A 17,311-nucleotide genomic window follows, 5' to 3' on the forward strand; every position below is an offset into this window, starting at 1 on the left:
TCCCCTCCAACTGTAGGAGCTTTTCTGTCCTCTCAATAAACTCTTTCTCACTTCAAAAAATAAAAATAAAAAGCACATTCTCTCCTTCTAATGCTTTTCTAAGGTAGGTATCTGAGCAGCTAAGCGGATACTCACAAAAAACTGAAGAGCTTTACATCTATTATAGCCTAATTACAATTGACTCTTAAGCATCAGCAGTTTGAACTGCCCAGGGTCCATGTCAATGTGAATTTTCTCCCCCCTCTGCCATCCAATCCTGAGATAGCAAGAACAACCCCCCCTCTAGAACTCCTCTTCCTCAGGTTACTCAACATAAAGACAAGGATGAAGACCTGTATGATGATCCACTTGCACTTAATGAATATATATTTTCCCTTTATGATTTTCCTAATATTAATAACATTCCTTTTCTCTACCTTACCTATTTTTTTTTTTTTTTTGAGTCGGAGTCTCACTCTGTCTCCCAGACTGGAGTGCAGTGGCCACTCCCGGCCACCGCAGCCTCGACCTACTGGTCTCTGGCGATCCTTCCACCTCAGCCTTCCGAGTAGCCGGAATTACAGGCGCGCGCTACCACGCCCGGCTGATTTTTTGATTTATTGTAGAGATGAGGTCTCGCTGCCCAGCCGGGTCTCGAATCCGTGGGCTCAGGCAATCCACTCACCTCAGTCTCCCAAACAAAGCACTGGGATTACAGGCTGAGCCACCGAGCCCGGCTTCCTCCTTATCTTATTATAAAAATATAGTATACAGCACATATACAGAATATGTTAACTGGCTTCTTATCAGTAAAGCTTTAGTCAACAGTGGCTATTAGCAGTTGTTTTTGAGGAGTCAAAAGTTATGTGTGGATTTCTGACTGTGGTGAGGGGGAGTGCAGGTGCCCCTAACCTCCAAGTCATTTATTCGTTAGCTATATTTGAAAAACCTAATTTTTAAAAAGAAATAATTCTAATTACACTATTAGGGAGAAGCTGGATAAATTTAGTTGTCACTAAATAGCAAGACTGATGAACTTCTTTTATTTCTGCTTCTCTGACAACCACATATTTTTTTAAACCTAACTAGGCAGGGGATGATAATCAGTCTACTGTTGTGCTATAACCGAAGACCAAATACCTTAGTTGTTTCAAGAACTCTACATCAGAGTTGTTGTTAATAAGCTTGATGAACTCTTCATAAGAAGGAGCATAGGTGTAGGCTCTCTTGTGATGTTCATTTATCTGTTCTCTGTACTCCAACTGGGCAAGCAGCATGTGGTTAATGTAATCTGGATTACTCAGTAACTCCACTACTGGCTTCAAGACTGTGGGAAGGAGAAGAAATCACCACTGAAAAATGTATTCTTCTTTAAAGAAATTGTTTTTTATATTACATAATTGAAACTACATTTGGTAAACATTTTTCAAGCAGTTAAGTGGGAGAAATTATAGACAATTCAAATATTCAAAAATGCATACGCACACATACACACACACAGGCTGCCTATACCTCCAGATATCCTACCAAAAATCATATGTTACTAAAATCAAGTGGTCATTTTAATAAATTAGTAAAATGTAAAGGAATAATGAAGGGAAGTCATTTGGAACTCAAGTTGCTAACAAAACTATAAAAATTGAGCATGATGGCTTTTTCTTTTATTGTTTTCATAAGGCTCAATATATTTTGACCAGTTTAGTTAGCCAAAGGATAAACGTCAACATTCTTCCCAACTGGTTAACAGACCTCAGGGAAGAAGTTAAAAAGTCAATGGCCAGGCATGGTGATTCATGCCTATAATCCCAGCACTTCAGGAGGCTGTGGCAAGAGGACTAGGAGTTCAAGACCAGCCTGAGCAACATGGTGAGACCACGGTCTCTACAGCAAATAAAAAAGTAGTCGGGTGTGGTGGTACGCTCTTGTAGTCCCAGCTACTTGAAAAGCTGAAGCAGAAGGGATCACCTGAGCCCAGGTGGAGACTGTGGTAGATGTGAATGTGCCATTGTACTCTAGCCTGGGTGAAAGAGTAAGACTCCAACTCAAAAAAAAAAAGTCGATAAAGCTGAAAAAGTCCTACTGCCTAGTGATATTGAGCTGGTGTAAACAACCCTACTGCACTGCCAGTCATTTAAAAGGATAGCACGTACAATTTTGTACCGCACATAATACTTATTATAATAATATGTTACTGGTTTACATATTTATATACTATAATTTTCATTGTTGTTTTAGAGTATATGCCTTCTACTTATTTTTTTCAAAAGTTAACTGTCAAACAGCCCAGGCAAGTCCTTCAGGAGGGATCCCAGAAGAAGGCATTGTTATTATAGGAGATGACAGCTCCTTGTGGGTAACCATCCCTGAAGTCCAACCAGTAGGACAAGATATGGAATTGGAAGGTAGTCTATTGATGATTCTAACCCTGTGGAGGACTAGGCCTAGTGTGTTTGTATCTCAGTTTTTAACAAAAAAAGTTTAAAACTTTAAAAAAATGTATAAAAAGCTTATAGAGTAAGAAGATAAACAATATTTTTGTATAGCTGTACATGTTTGTGTCTTAGGCTGCATCATGACAAAAAAGTCAAAAATTAAAAAAATTAAAGTTTCTAAAGTAAAAAGCTACAGTGAGATAAGGTCAATTAATTATTGAAGAAAGGAGAATGTAGGGTAGACTAGGTGCAATGTATAAAGTCTGCAGTAGTGTACAGGAATGTCCTAGGCCTTCACACTCACTCACCACTGACTCAGCTGGAGTGACTTCCAGTCCTGTCAGCTCCATTCATGCATGATACATGGCTTGCATACAGGCGTACCCTTTCTATGTTTAGATACACAAATACTTACCATTATGTCACAACTGCCTAAAGTATTCAGTAGGGTAACACGCTGTATAGGTTTGTTACCAGAAGCAACAGGCCATACCAACAGCCCAAGCGTGTAGTAGGCTGGACAGTTCACAAGGATGTACGACATCCCTCTATGATACTCACTCAACAATGAGGATTTCTTAGCACACAGCCCCATCATCAAGTAACACATGACTGTATAGGCGTCATCACTGAATATTATGCAAAGATATTTTAAGTAAATGCTCATGGGAATTTGAGTGTGTGTATGTGTGCATATATATATGTACACACACACACACACACACACACACACACACACACTTTCCTGAATGTATATATTACTGGCCTGGATAACTCAAAAGCTATTCCAAATGAATGCTTCCTTGCAGAAAGCATGACTGACTTTCCTGTGTCTTAACAGGTAACAGAATGAACTGTGCATTCAGCAATAAGTTATATAAAAATTTACATTTATCGTATATGATCAAATACTTCCTTTGAGAGTTTTTGCTTGTTTGGTTTTTTTTTCTTTTGCTTTTGAGTAGAAGTCTGACTCTGTTGCCCAGGCTGGAATGCAGTGGTTCGATCACTGCTCGTTGCAGTCTTGACCTCCTGGCTCAGGTGATCCATCTGCCCCAGTCTTTTGTTTTTGTTTTTGAGTAGTAGTCTGACTCTGTCCCCAAGGCTGGAATGCAATGGTTCGATCACTGCTTATTGCAGTCTTGACCTCCTGCCCCAGCCTCCAAAGTAGCTGGGACTACAGGTACGTACCACCATGCCCAGCTAACTTTTTAATTTTTTAGTAGAGACAAGTTCTCACTATGTTGCCCAGGCTGGTTAGACTCCTGGACTCAAACAATTCTCCTGCTCAGTCTCCCAAAGTGATAGAATTAAGGGCATGAGCCACCACTCCTGGCACTGTGAGACATTTAAACCTGTAATTTTGAAAATACTTCAAATCCCTTATGTCCCACAGTAAGGTCTGCATAGGTGTTATACAAAGTATTATCACATTAGTATGTAGCTCATTAGTTTGCACACTTATCGCATTAGTAATGTCAATTTTATAAGTCTACCTTTTGTTGTGAGAATTTCTGCAAGCATTATACGTAAGCTGAGAGACTGGACATCCTTTGAGGGTAGGAGACAAAACACCAGAACCCGAGAACACGTTTGTAGGAATCTTACTTCATCATCTGAGTTCCTCAAGCATGCATGCAACACAAAAGGCCTCGGCTGTTCTTCATGTCTAAAAAATTAAGAAAGAGAAGGAAAAGAAAGGAAAGAAATGTCTAGAAACAATTCAGTTATGTACCACTAGGTAAAGAATATTTCAAATGGGTGACACTGGTTATAATAACTCTTCTTCCTCAACAATCTCATTAACCAAATTTCCTCAATCACAGAGCAATCTGGAAAACTTATGATGGAATAAATGCAAAAGCATGGCCATTTGGGATTTCAAACCAAATCATAGTAACTAACTTAGGTAGCACCAAAGGTAATATGTAACTCCCAAACCTTAGCAGTGATCTAAATATGAGTATTTCCTTAAGGTTATTTTTAAGTCTTCTGGGTGTCTTCTTCTTAAATGTGATCTACAGCTTCCTTTTTCAAAAAAATTCTAAGAAAGCAAAAACCAGGGTTACCAGCCAGCTTTCGTAACTGGGAAATCACTGGATAAAAAGTCTCTAGGTCTTTCTAGTGAGAAGAGGGTCCATAACTTGATGCTACATAAACTCTAGCCTGGGCAACAAAGTGAGACCCTGATTCCAAAAAAAAGAAGGCATCTTCGATTATTTTAAACTCTAGCTCTGCTGCCATATAGTGAAATTCGGATGCTACTCCTTAATCAAGTCAAGCACTTTTAAAAGTAATTATTTTCTTTAATATATATTTGGTTAATATTTATTGGAGGAGGTTGGCCAAAATAACTCCCACTTTTACAAGAGAAGTTCCTTTAAATAATGCCAAAATCCCTCTCAAAGAGTACACAGTCCTTCCTCTGCACCAATGGAAGGCAGATAACAAAAGAGCCTGGTATTCAGGCTGCCACAATCTCCTCTCACTCAGAGAGGAGTTAGGAAAAAACCTTATGAGTCAGCCAAAGGTCAGACGACTGCACAAACAAGCTGGATCTATTTTAAAAACTAAAGGTGGATGCCTCCCTGGAATCTCTCCACTAACTCTGGGCAGGATATGATGCCCTCTAAGAAGTGGACATCAGCCAGGCTCAGTGGCTCAGCCTGTAAACCCGCGTGCCTTTGGGAGGCTGAGGTGAGTGGCTTGCCTGAGCCGGCGGGTTTGAGACCCGCCTGGGCAGCGAGACCTTATCTCTACAATAAATCAAAAAATCAGCCGGGCATGGTAGCATGCGCCTGTAATTCCAGCTACTCGGAAGGCTGAGGCGGAAAGGATCGCTGGAGCCCAGTGGGTCGAGGCTGTGGTGGCTGGCAGTGGCCACTGCACTCTAGTCTGGGCGATGGAGTGAGACTCCAACTCAAAAAAAAAAAAAAAAAGAAGTGGACATCAAGTACTACTTTAAAACCAAGAACGGATCATGAGGCGTCCATCTAGCGTGTCTTTGGGTGGGCTGCAGCATTAGCCCTTGCAGCATCCTTCTTGTGTTCTGTGTGGATCAATCATTTATTTGCAGCAGTTCCTACTACTTACTTCTGGGTAAGTCCTTTTGAGTGAGCAAAAGGACTTTTTATTTACACTTTGTATAAACAATTACTTAATCTTCCCACCACACCAAGAAGTAGGTATCATCACTCTCATTTTATAGATGAGAAAACGAAGAACTGAGTGATTAAGTGAACAAGATCCAGGGGTAATAAATGGTAGAAATAATCAAGTTCTGTCCTGTTTGACTCTCAAGACTCTTTAGATTATACTATAATCTGAGATTACAAAGATGAAAAAGATAATTTCAGCAGTAAAGAAAAATAAGTAAATAAAAACATTATTTCCCCCCCTCAAACTGAATGCCAGTACTTGGTCAGCAAAAAACCCCCAAGAGATTATAAGAAAACTATGAAATTAAACATGCTATTGAATTAATAGTATAAAAGCAATCATTTTTAGATTTTTCTGAAACATGTTGTAACAAGACAGATGGAACAAAGGAAGAGGAAGCAGAAGCAAGAATTAAATGTGATCTGGATTGGCTTAAAGCAGCAACAGAATGACAGCCGAGAAATAAACACAGACTGACCAGAAAACTGCCTCCACACAACTGCCTAACAGTCAACCAGAGGATGTGTTTTATTTATGCAATTTATTATTTTTTTGTCTGATAGTGACCAATTCATTGGGTGCTACCAAGGCTATAAAACCAGATATGGTGGTTTATGCCTGTAATTCTAGCACTTTGGGAGGCCAAGATGAGAAGACTACTTGAGCCCAGGAGTTTGACACCAACCTAAGCAACATAGTGAGATCTTGTCTCTACAAAAAAAATTTAAAATTAGCCAAGTTAGCCTGACATGGTGGTGTGTGTCTGTAGTTCCAGCTACTTAAAGTTTGAGGCAGAAGGATCGTCTAAGCCCAGCAGGTCAAGGCTGTGGTGGCAATGAGCGTTTCACTGCACTCTAGCCTGGGCGACAAGTGTAAGACTCCAACTAAAAAAAAAAAAAAAGAAAAAAGAAAAAAATTAGCCAGGCATGGCAGCACACACCTGTAGTTCTAATTACTTGGGAGACAGAGGCTGTGGTGAGTCATGATCATGCCTCATGCCACTGTACTCCAAGCTGGGTGACAGAGTGAGACGCCAACTCAAAAACAGATCCTATCAGCAAACCCAAGAAAATAAGAATTTGTTATAAACAGAAACGACCTTGAAGTCTTCTTCCAAAGACAGATTCTCATTAACAGACAAAGCTCTTCAATGCAACTATACAAAGGGCTAACAAGCCTAAATATTAGCTATTTTTCCAATGAAATATCTTCTCTAATTAAAGTCCACAAGTTCCAATATTAAGTATCTTAAAAAATCAGTTTTCAGAATATTGTGATACAATAGAACTCTTAACACAGGACTCACAGAAAGAAACATGAACTATATTTAAATTTTTCTAAAACCTGTAAACTTGCACTGTTCACATTTTAAAATACTATATTTAAATCTTCTATTTCTACATTAGAAAATAGTACCCATAATACTTACAGATAAGATCATCTGAAGGGATTGCCTGAGCTCACGGGTTCGAGACCAGCCTGGGCAACTTGGTGAGACCTCATCTCCACAATAAATCAAAAAATTAGCTGGGCGTGGTAGAACAGGCCTGTAATTCCAGCTACTTGGAAGGCTGAGGTGGAAGGATCGCCTGAACTCAGCAGGTCAAGGCCATGAGCGTGCCACTGCACTCCAGCATGGGTGACAGAGTGAGACTCCGACTCAGAAAAAAAAAAAGAAAAGAAAAGATCATAGTGCTGGCTCAGTAAAATTCAATTCAATGTTGAAGTTATTTATTAAACTATAATAATTTCTTTTTCTTTTTTTTTTTTTGAGTTAGAGTCTCACTCTGTTGCCCAGGCTGGAGTGTAGTGGCATGCTCATGGCCACCACGGCGACCTACTGGACTCAGCCGATCCTTCCGCCTCAGTCTTCCAAGTAGCTGGAACCGCAGGCATGCACCACCAGCCTGGCTAATTTTTTAAATTATTATAGAGAGGAGGTCTCACTAGGTAGCCCAGGCTGGTCTTGAACCCCTGGACTCAGGCAATCCTCTTGCCTCCACTCCCCTGAGTGCTGGGATTACAGACGTGAGTCACCACACCCGGCCAAAGGATGACTCTAATCGTTTCTATAAAGTGCCTTTCTATTAGGAAGTTTAAAAATCTACTCTATGAGAACACTAAAATTATTTCCCCCAATACCTCTACATATGCAAGCTAAGTGAGAGCAAGAGGCAAAATATTCTAGAGTTTTGTCTTAATTTTGACTCCTTACTTAATAAGAAAGATATTTTAATGCAAAAAAAAGGAGGTGAGTTGTTCATATCTTGATAGTTACCTGGGATTAGCAGCTTTCAGGTCACAGAAATGAGTGAGTAAAGTCCTTACAACATCATTGCAGACAACTTTTACCACATCCACATGACTTAGTCTGTGATGCAGCTGTTTGGCAACTTCCCAAAAGTCTTCTGAGAGTAGATGATAAAGCTGTCCCTCATCTCTGCTGAGGTTTCCATACCAGGATAGAATGTAGTCTCTATAACTATAGTCGAACACTACCAGCAAAAAAACAAAGCAATAAGTTAAACAAATGAAAGAACCAAACACCAAGACAGTATGACTACTGGAAAATGGCTACATACTGTTTAATAGTCATTGTTTAAAACATGAAGAGAACACAAAACAGAACTTAAGACAGGTAATCTTTTAAAATGAAAGATTCTCATCTAACTAGAATGTCTGAGTATGGCGATCACAAGTCCTGGATTTTCTTAGCCTTATTTAAAAATATTCCATCTTGGTACCAAACTACCTAAATTTATGTATACTTTTTAAAATGCAGAGCATCTTACACCATGGCAACACACTTAGGAAGTGTGCCAGTCATCAATCTATTGCCTCTTTGCTCCAAGTTCAGCCTTTTTGCCCTGCTTTATGATACTGAAGCTGGACCCTGCAAAGCATCTGTTCTCTGCCCACTAGCATAATATAAAGTCTGTCAGTGGAGCATGTTGGAGAGAAAATGGAGTAGGAAAGCGCTTCATTTGCTGGCTCCTGTGTGTTCTTCTGATTGTTCTTGCCACTTGCAGCAGACAGCAGCAGGCATGGCACCTGGTGGTGCTCACCCAGGAAGTTTCAATAGTATCCCCAGGGCAGCTTCTCAGAGAAATCTGCTGACATCCTCTGGGTGGCTTCCTCTAGCCTGTGATATCTACCTAAACTTCATCAAGTGGGTCAAAGTCATATTCTCTCCAATCACAATCCTATTCACGCCTAGATCACAATGCCGGGGTAAAGAAGGAAACCTCTTCCAAATTTATTCTCCCCTAAAGACGTTTGCTGCAGCCATAAAGGTAGTGATTGCTTCTGCCATCCGCTTTTCCTATATTCTTTTGAGTTCTCTTTACACCCTTTAGTAGTTAATCCTATGTTACAAGTTAATAATTCTTGACATTTTAACTTTCCATGCTTAATCACTGCGTGACTTCTATCTCCTAACAAAACCCCAAATAATGCAGGACCAGCGTCAGATATCACACTAAGCTCAGCCTCTTCTAGTCTTTATTTTCTCAATTCTGGATCAATTCTATGCCCTGGAGTTAGAAAACCCTAGCTATAAACCAGTGCTATCTAAGAGGAATATAAAAACCATACACAGCCGGGCTCAGTGGCTCAGCCTGTAATCTCGTGCCTTTGGGAGGCTGAGGTGAGAGGATTGCCTGAGCCTGCGGGTTCGAGATCCACCTGGGCAACTTGGCAAGACCTCATCTCTACAATAAATCAAAAAATCAGCCAGGCCTGGTAGCGCGCGCCTGTAGTTCCAGCTACACGGAAGGCTGAGGCGGAAGGATCGCCAGAGCCCAGCAGGTCGAGGCTGCGGTGGCCGGGAGCGGCCACTGCACTCCAGTCTGGGCGACAGAGTGAGACTCCAACTCAAAAAAAAAAAAAAAAAATACACATAAGTTTTTCTATGAGCCACATTAAAAAAAGAAACAGGCAAAAATGATTTTACAATATATTTCATTTAACAAATAGTATTTCAATATGTAATCATTAAATTAAAATGAAATATTTTGCAATTTTTCATGCTAAGCTTTGCAATCTGGTGTATATTTTATTCTTTCCGCAATCTCAATTTGGACTAGCCGTATGTTGGGTGCTCAGTCGCTATACTGTCTATTACGGTGTTGGACAGCACAGCTCTAGCCAGTAGAGAAAGAAGGTGAAACCAATGTGTTCTTTGCAAGAAATTAGGTCTTCTGAAAAATAAAGCTACTGAGCTTAAGTGGTGACTCCCCCAGGGCCCTAAAGGTGGGGGGCATTAAGTCACCAATCTTGTTCCAGTTCAAGGTTACCAGAGTTTTGTTTTGTTTTTAATCACTTTTTTTTATTTCTCAACGTTTTTTCTTTCATTTTTAAACTCTATTTGTTTTGGCTTAATTTCAGATGTGACAATATTTCATTCCAGATAAATTTATCCTCCTGCTTTTCTTTGTTTGTCTACCTACTAATTTGTCTCCAGGAATTCAGAGTGAAAAAATATAACTTCTGAACCAGATCTACTTCACAAATGGCATTCAAATGACTAACCTATAATTCTCAAATAATTTTTAGCCTAGGATTTGGTGCACATTATATTCATCTTGGTCACTAAATACTAATTGTGAGGTTTAAGAATAACAAATTTAGGTGAGTTTTGGGGGGAGTAGGAAATGGGAGGGAGAGCAATATTTCTTAGAAAACTGAATGGCAAATGAAACCTGGAGCTCAAGTTATTTGTCAACTGTGTATCTGAAAAAGGCCTAACATCTAGAATCTACAAGGAATTCAAATGCGCCGAAAGGAAAAAAACAAACAGCCCCTTTAAAAAGTGGGCAAAAGACATGACTAGACACTTCTCAAAAGAAGATATACGGGCGGCCAACAGACACATGAAAAAGTGCTCAGCTTCACTCATCACCAGAGAAATGCAAATCAAAACCACACCGAGATACCACCTAACCCCTGTAAGAATGGCCATCATTATTAAAACAAACAACAGATGATGGCAAGGATGTGGAGAAAAAGGAATGCTTCTACACTGCTGGTGGGAACGCAGACTAATACAACCTCTTTGGAAGACAGTCTGGCGATTTCTGAAAGAACTAGAAATTGATCCTCCATATGACCCAGCAATTTCCCTATTGGGAATATACCCAGAGGAACTCAAATATTTTTACAAAAAAGATACCTGCACACGTATGTTCGTTGCAGCTCTATTCATAATAGCAAAAACATGGAACCAACCCTGTTGCCCACTGAAGCCAGAACGGATAAAAAATATGTGGTACATATACACAATGGAATATTATGCAACCATAAAGAAGGACAAATATATGGACTTTGCAGCAACTTGGATGGATTTGGAGTCGATCATACTCAGTGATTTATCACAGAAACAAAGAACTGAGTCCCATATGTTCTCACTCATAAGGTGACCTTGAATAATTATAATGCTGTAAGAAAGCGATTGGCAGTAGTGGAATACTATCGGGGGGGTGGGACTGGCAGTTGAGGGAAACTGCTAGGGGAGGGAGGGGCATACCTCATCAACAAGGGTTCCTGCATGATCAGTCAATATCTTAACACTTAATTGTACCCCACATCTTTATAATAAATAAATAAATTTTTTACAAAAAAAATAACAAATTTAGGTGGGTTTTGAGGGGAGTAAGAAATGAGAGTGAAAGCCATATTTCTTAGAAAACTGAATGGCAAATGAAACCTGGAGCTCAAGGTTAGTCTTCACCTGTGAGAATTCCACATACGCAGTCTGACAATTAAGTTCACGAACTCAGCCTAGAAAAAGTGCTACACGCCTCATTGCTGAATACCTCTCTGGTCACCTTCAAAGTGCTCTCCTTGGGCTATGCACTGACGCCACCACCTAGTCCACCCATCATAGAAATTTTGGAATTATTTCTGGAATGGTGATCAGAGTTAATGCCAAAAGAATGTCGGAGTTTGAATTAGAGCAACAAACGAACATTAAATTTCTTGTTAAACTTAGTAAGAGTGGAAGTGAAATTAGGGACAGGTTAATCCAAGTTTATGGGGACAATGCTATGAAGAAAACGGCAGTGTACAGATGAATTAAATGTTATTCTGAGGAGAGAAAAAGTGTCACTGATGAAGAGAGGTCAGGATGGCCAATAACGAGCAGAAGTGACTAAAACATTGTGAAAACGCATCAAATCGTGCATCAAAATCATTGGCTGACTGTGAGAAGCACAGCAGATCAAATTAACACCAACAGAAAAAGAGTTAAAAATCTTACCTGAAAATCATGGTATGAGAACAGTGTGTGCAAAAATGGTCCCAGAGGACCTCCTGCATAATGACAACGCACCAGCTCACACAGCACTGTCTGTGAGGAAGTTCTTAGCCTATAAACAAATAACTATATTGTAACACCCTCCCTAATCACCTGATCTGGCCCCCAATGACTTTTTCCTTTATCTTTGAAAGGAAGACATTTTGAGGACATTCAGGACATAAAGGATAATATGATAACAGCTCTGATGGCCATTACAGAAAAAGAGTTCCAAAACTGCATTGCTGAGTAGACTAGGTGCTGGTGTTGGTGCATACCTTCCCAAGTGGAGTACTCTGAAGGTGACAGTAGTGATATTCAGCAAAGAAATATGTAGTGCTTTTCTAGGATGAGTTCATGAACCTAACTGTCATACCTCAGATATGCAAGTACCCACAGGTCAAAGCCAAAACAATCCTTAGCAAAAGAAGCAAAGCAGGAGTTATCACACTTCCAGGCTTCAAACTTTACTATAAGGCCACAATAATCAAAACAGCCTGGTACCGGTACAAGAACAGGCATATAAGACAGGACTGAGATTCCGGAAGCAAAGCCTCAATTTCTCAACCAACTCATCTTTGCAAAGTCTTCACCAACAATCAATGGAGAGAGAACAACCTACTCAGTAAATGGTGCTGGGAAAACTGGCTGATCACATGCAAGAGATTGAAACAGGAGCCCTACCTGTCACCATACACAAAAATTAACTCTAAATGGATCAAGTCCTAAACGTAAAACCTCTAACTATAAGAGTCTTAGAAAACGCAGGAGACACCCTTATGAAAATTGGAACTGGCAACCAATTCCTGATCAAAACCCTAAGTACCCGTAACCGTAAGAAATAAGACAGAAAAGTGGGACTTCATGAAACTGATAGACTTCTGCAAAGCAAAAGAAACCATCAAGAGAGCAGGAAGACAGTCCACTGAATGAGAAAAAATATTTGCCAACTGTATATCTGACAAGGCCTAACATCTAGGATCTACAAAGAACCCAAACGTGCCAAAAGGAAAAAAAAAACAAACAGCCCCATTAAAAAATGGGTAAAAGACATATATAGACACTTCTCAAAAGAAGATACCCAGGCAGCCAACAGACACATGAAAAAATGCTCAGCCTCACTCATCCTCAGAGAAATGCAAATCAAAACCGCATTGAGATACCACCTAACCCCAGTAAGAATGGCTATCATTAATAAAACAAACAACAACAGATGATGGCAAGGATGTGGAGAAAAAGGAATGCTTCTACACTGCTGGTGGGAATGCAAACCTTTTTGGAACGCAGTGTAGAGATCTCTGAAAGAACTAGAAATTGACCTTCCATATGACCCAGCAATCCCTCTATTGGGAATATACCCATAGGAGCTCAGATCATTCTACAAGAAAGATACCTGCACATGCATGTTTGTTGCAGCTCTATTCACAAGAGCAAAAACATGAAACCAATCATGCTGCCCATTAAAGCTGGACTGGATTTAAAAAATGTGATACATATACACAATGAAATATTATGCAGCCATAAAGAAGAACAAACATATGAACTCTGCAGCAACTTGGACAGACTTAGAGTTTATCATACTCAGTGATATATCACAGAAATAAAGAACAGAGTACCATATGTTCTCATTCATAAGGAGACCTTGAACAATTATCATAATACTATAAGAAAGGGATTTACAGTAGTGGGAAACTTCCAGAGGAGGTGGGGTGGGATTGGCAGATGAGGGAAACTGCCAGGGGAAGGAGGGGCATACCTCATCAACAAGGGTACCTGCATAATGAACATTTGTATACCTAAGGTTGAGTTGTACCCCACATCTTTAAAATAAAATAAAATAATGCTGTGATGGCCTTTTTCCTTCTTAAAATATCAACTATGAAAGTATATTCAATGTTATTCCATGTTTCCAGAATTTCTGCAGTGACGCTTTGTAACAATTTATAAAATAACATTTTAAATCTCACAGCTCAAAAACATATACACCATATCAATAATTTTGCTCACAGACACAGGCACAAAGATTTGAATAAATTTTCAAAGTGATTTCATTGGCCTCAGCCGTAGGGATAAGAGGCCTAAGATAAGTGCTTTCTAGCTGGGAACAGTTAACCCACAGAGACAGAAAAAGATACTACTTCAGTCTCTCACCAACAGTAAGTAAAATTTATACAGGGTTTCCAGTATATATAGTCGAATCACAAACCACTTAACAGGAAAAAGAAGGCAAAAGAAAAGCAAAAACAACAAGCAAATCATCTAAAACACGCAGTCATTTCCTGATAACTTCCAGATATTAATTGGAAAACATGGGTGTTGTGTTTAGATTTGCAAAAAGTAGTTGCATCTCATTCCTAATTAGACTATTCCATTAAGAAAAAAGCAGATGTGGTTTCTGACTCACACGTAAGAACTTATGGCAAAAACAGGAATGGGCAATTTCATTTATTAGAAACAAATAGACTATGATTCTACCCAGTAACTGAACTTCAACTCTTCAGGAAAATAAGGCTTATAGAAGTGAAATAACTCTCTCGAAGAAGTGGCAAAGCCAAGTCTCCTGTCTGTCAGTCAAATATTCTTTCTAATTAGCACACCGTAGTCCTGCACATGTAGACCAAGATAAATCACCTAAGCAAAAGACAGGAAAAACCTGAAATCGCATCCTTATCCACTGGATATCCAGATGGGTTAAAAACACACTTATAAGGAAAAAAAATGCAAAAGGCTATTCTTTGTAAAACTGCTCTAGAAGGCACAAATAGGACCAATGGGTGAAAATCATGAATTTTTTTTGTATTCAACACAGCCAGAAAGTGAATAAAACCATTAAAACTATTCAAGAGGTTGCCACACTACATAATAACCATTCTATCATAAACCTTTAAACAAGTTGGATATTCAATGGACAAGGACAATGTAGAAAAAATTACTTCCTGAGATGGTGGACTGGGTTAAATAACCTTCGAAGGCCCTTGTCTTGTTGTGGACATCTCAGTGTCAAGTAACAAGGGCATTGCGGATACCTTGCCAACAAAACGCTACTAATTAGTTCATCTGCAATTCTTTCTCTTATGCTCTTTTATTAAACTAAAAGTTTTCATGTCACAGATTTTTAACTAGTAGCAACATATCTGCAGCCAAAAATATCTGTAAATAGAAGCATTTTACTTTTCCATTAAAATGAAATTTCAAGTTATAACAGGAAAGTAAGAGCAATGATAAGAAACTTAATATCGTTAGATAAGATCTTGTTCAGTATCCTAAAGGCTTCGTGTGAAGGGCATGTCACTTAATTAAAAATCCCATTACATTCGTTCATCACAATGCATGGGCAATACAGCGCTAACATATTCCTCTTATAATACATTTGGTTAGGAATAGATTTTTAAAAAAGAATATTGGCAATTTTTCGGAAATTCAGAAAAGCATTAAGAGTCAATCAAAACTAACAAAATGTATTCACTACGACCTGTACAAGTAACATTAATTGAATTTGTAAAGAACACCACAAAAAATAATGAAGCTAATGGTATTTCTAAGACATTCAGACAATGTCTTTTTTGTGGCATCTGGGTTTTTTGTTTTCTGAATTTGTGTGGCAGACAATTCACAAGAAAAAGTCTAAGGTCAGTATCCCCAGTGCTTTAAAAAGGATAAAATCTCCTGAAGAAGTTTATTTTAAATTCAAGAACTTTTCATTTAAATATAAGACACCACTAAACAAATAGCACTCAATAATTATCTGGTCCACATCAGTGAGATAATTCAGGGTGGCCAAATGAAATACAGACAATAAATCTAATGAGATTTAATAGTAAGTCAAAAAGATTTTTAGAAGTTTTTTCTTTTTTTTTCCTGTCAGTTTTCCAGGAAATGTAGCTTTAGGAGAACCTTTGAGGGTATGGACTACAAAACAGTAATTTTGTTCTCACTTCTCAAAAAGACATATACTGTATCTGAATCCCTAAAATAGTTTTTACATTTTAAATTGGCTAACCAGACATTTTAAATTGGCTTTGATCATCTTCCAAGTCTGCCATTTAACTTTCAGCATTTGTAGCTTTAGTATTTATTCATCCACAGAAACCTAAGTATATTATTTTGCTCTACATTTTTAACTATTACTTCTTTATTCTTTATAATTCAATCTGCAAAGATTTAAAACAAATACTAATCTATACTGAGATACAACGTAAGTACAACTTTAGTGGCAAAAAAATCCACACATAAATGTGTAGAAAAAACATGTATACATGCATAGACATACATATATGCTCTATATAATATTCAAATTTTTGAATAAATGTTTTTAAATTATATATTCTAAAAGCAATAGACATAAAGATAAAATGGTACAATGATATTATCTAGTTTAAACTAACTTAAAGAGGACATTTTTCGATACATAATAAGTATCTCCTATCAACTGAATTCAAGTTACTGTACTCTTAAAAGCGTACTGCTTTTAAGTTTTGCAAACATAAAAGACTCTCAGTTTGATCAATATTAAGTCTATCATAGCTGGCTAATCACATTCTGAATTCCAATAAGTATATTGGTGCCAGGGTTTAGATATGTAAATTAAAATACTCCAGAGATGCAAATTATAATCAGTAAAGATTTCTAAATGCTTATGAAACCTCTTGGTTTCCTCAACATACTTTTCTAGATTCTAATTCTCCATAAAATTTGCAGATCAAATTTTCTGGAAGGTGACTCTAGTTTTGGCTCAGAGGAAAATTTATAGCAATTAAGACCTACAATAATCAGACTGAAAGACTGCATATTGAAATATCTAACATTTTACCTCAAAGAACTGAAAAAACATGAATAAACCAAAGCCAAAGCTAGCAGAAGAAATAACAAAGATCAGAGAACTAAATGAAATTGAAATTTAAAAGAATAAAGAATCAATGAAACAAAAAGTGGTTCTTTGGAAAAAAAGAAAGATCTATCAAGAATATTGATAGACCACTGGCTAGAATAAGAAACGAGAGGTGAGTGGATTGCCTGAGCCCGTGAGTTCGAGACCCGCCTGGGCAACTTGGCGAGACCTCATCTCTACAATAAATCAAAAATTCGCCAGGTGTGGTAGCATGTGCCTGTAGTTCCGGCTACTTGGAAGGCTGAGGCGGTAGGATCGCCGGAGCCCAGCAGGTCGAGGCTGCAGTGGCCAGGAGTGGCCACTGCACTCCAGTCTGAGCGACAGAGTGAGACTCCAACTCAAAAAAAAAGAAAGAAAGAAAGAAATGAACAGAGAAGATTCAAATTAGCTCAATCAGAAGTGAAAACAAAGGTATTACAACAGATATATTAGATATACAAAAGATCATCTGAGGTTAGATGAACACCTCTATGCTAACAAACTACATAGTCTAGAGGAAATGGATACATCCTTGGAAACATATAACCTCCCAACATCAAATCAGGAAGAATCAGAAACTTG

At 38.5% G+C, this 17,311-nt stretch overlaps 1 protein-coding gene across 3 annotated transcripts in view; it reads right to left on the reverse strand.

Annotated features, from left to right (window-relative positions):
• SNX25 (sorting nexin 25) overlaps positions 1-17,311 on the reverse strand; it is a 117,844-nt gene that overhangs the window by 71,972 nt on the left and 28,561 nt on the right. Inside the window, exons 1-4 of one of the 3 annotated variants that reach the window (XM_021708973.1) lie at positions 11,899-11,913; positions 7,849-8,065; positions 3,908-4,080; positions 1,120-1,306 (exon numbers count right to left, since the gene is read on the reverse strand). In XM_021708973.1, the coding sequence (XP_021564648.1) occupies positions 1,120-1,306; positions 3,908-3,935 (215 nt within the window). In that variant the 5' untranslated portion in view covers positions 3,936-4,080; positions 7,849-8,065; positions 11,899-11,913. Of the gene's footprint in view, positions 1-1,119; positions 1,307-3,907; positions 4,081-7,848; positions 8,066-11,898; positions 11,914-17,311 lie in introns of those variants that run through there. The other 2 variants (XM_008050788.1, XM_021708974.1) reach the window with 2 other exon arrangements.

The sequence above is a fragment of the Carlito syrichta genome, unplaced genomic scaffold (genome assembly GCF_000164805.1).
Source record: "Carlito syrichta isolate Samal-C Ts95f unplaced genomic scaffold, Tarsius_syrichta-2.0.1 Scaffold153679, whole genome shotgun sequence".
Lineage (NCBI taxonomy): Eukaryota > Metazoa > Chordata > Mammalia > Primates > Tarsiidae > Carlito > Carlito syrichta.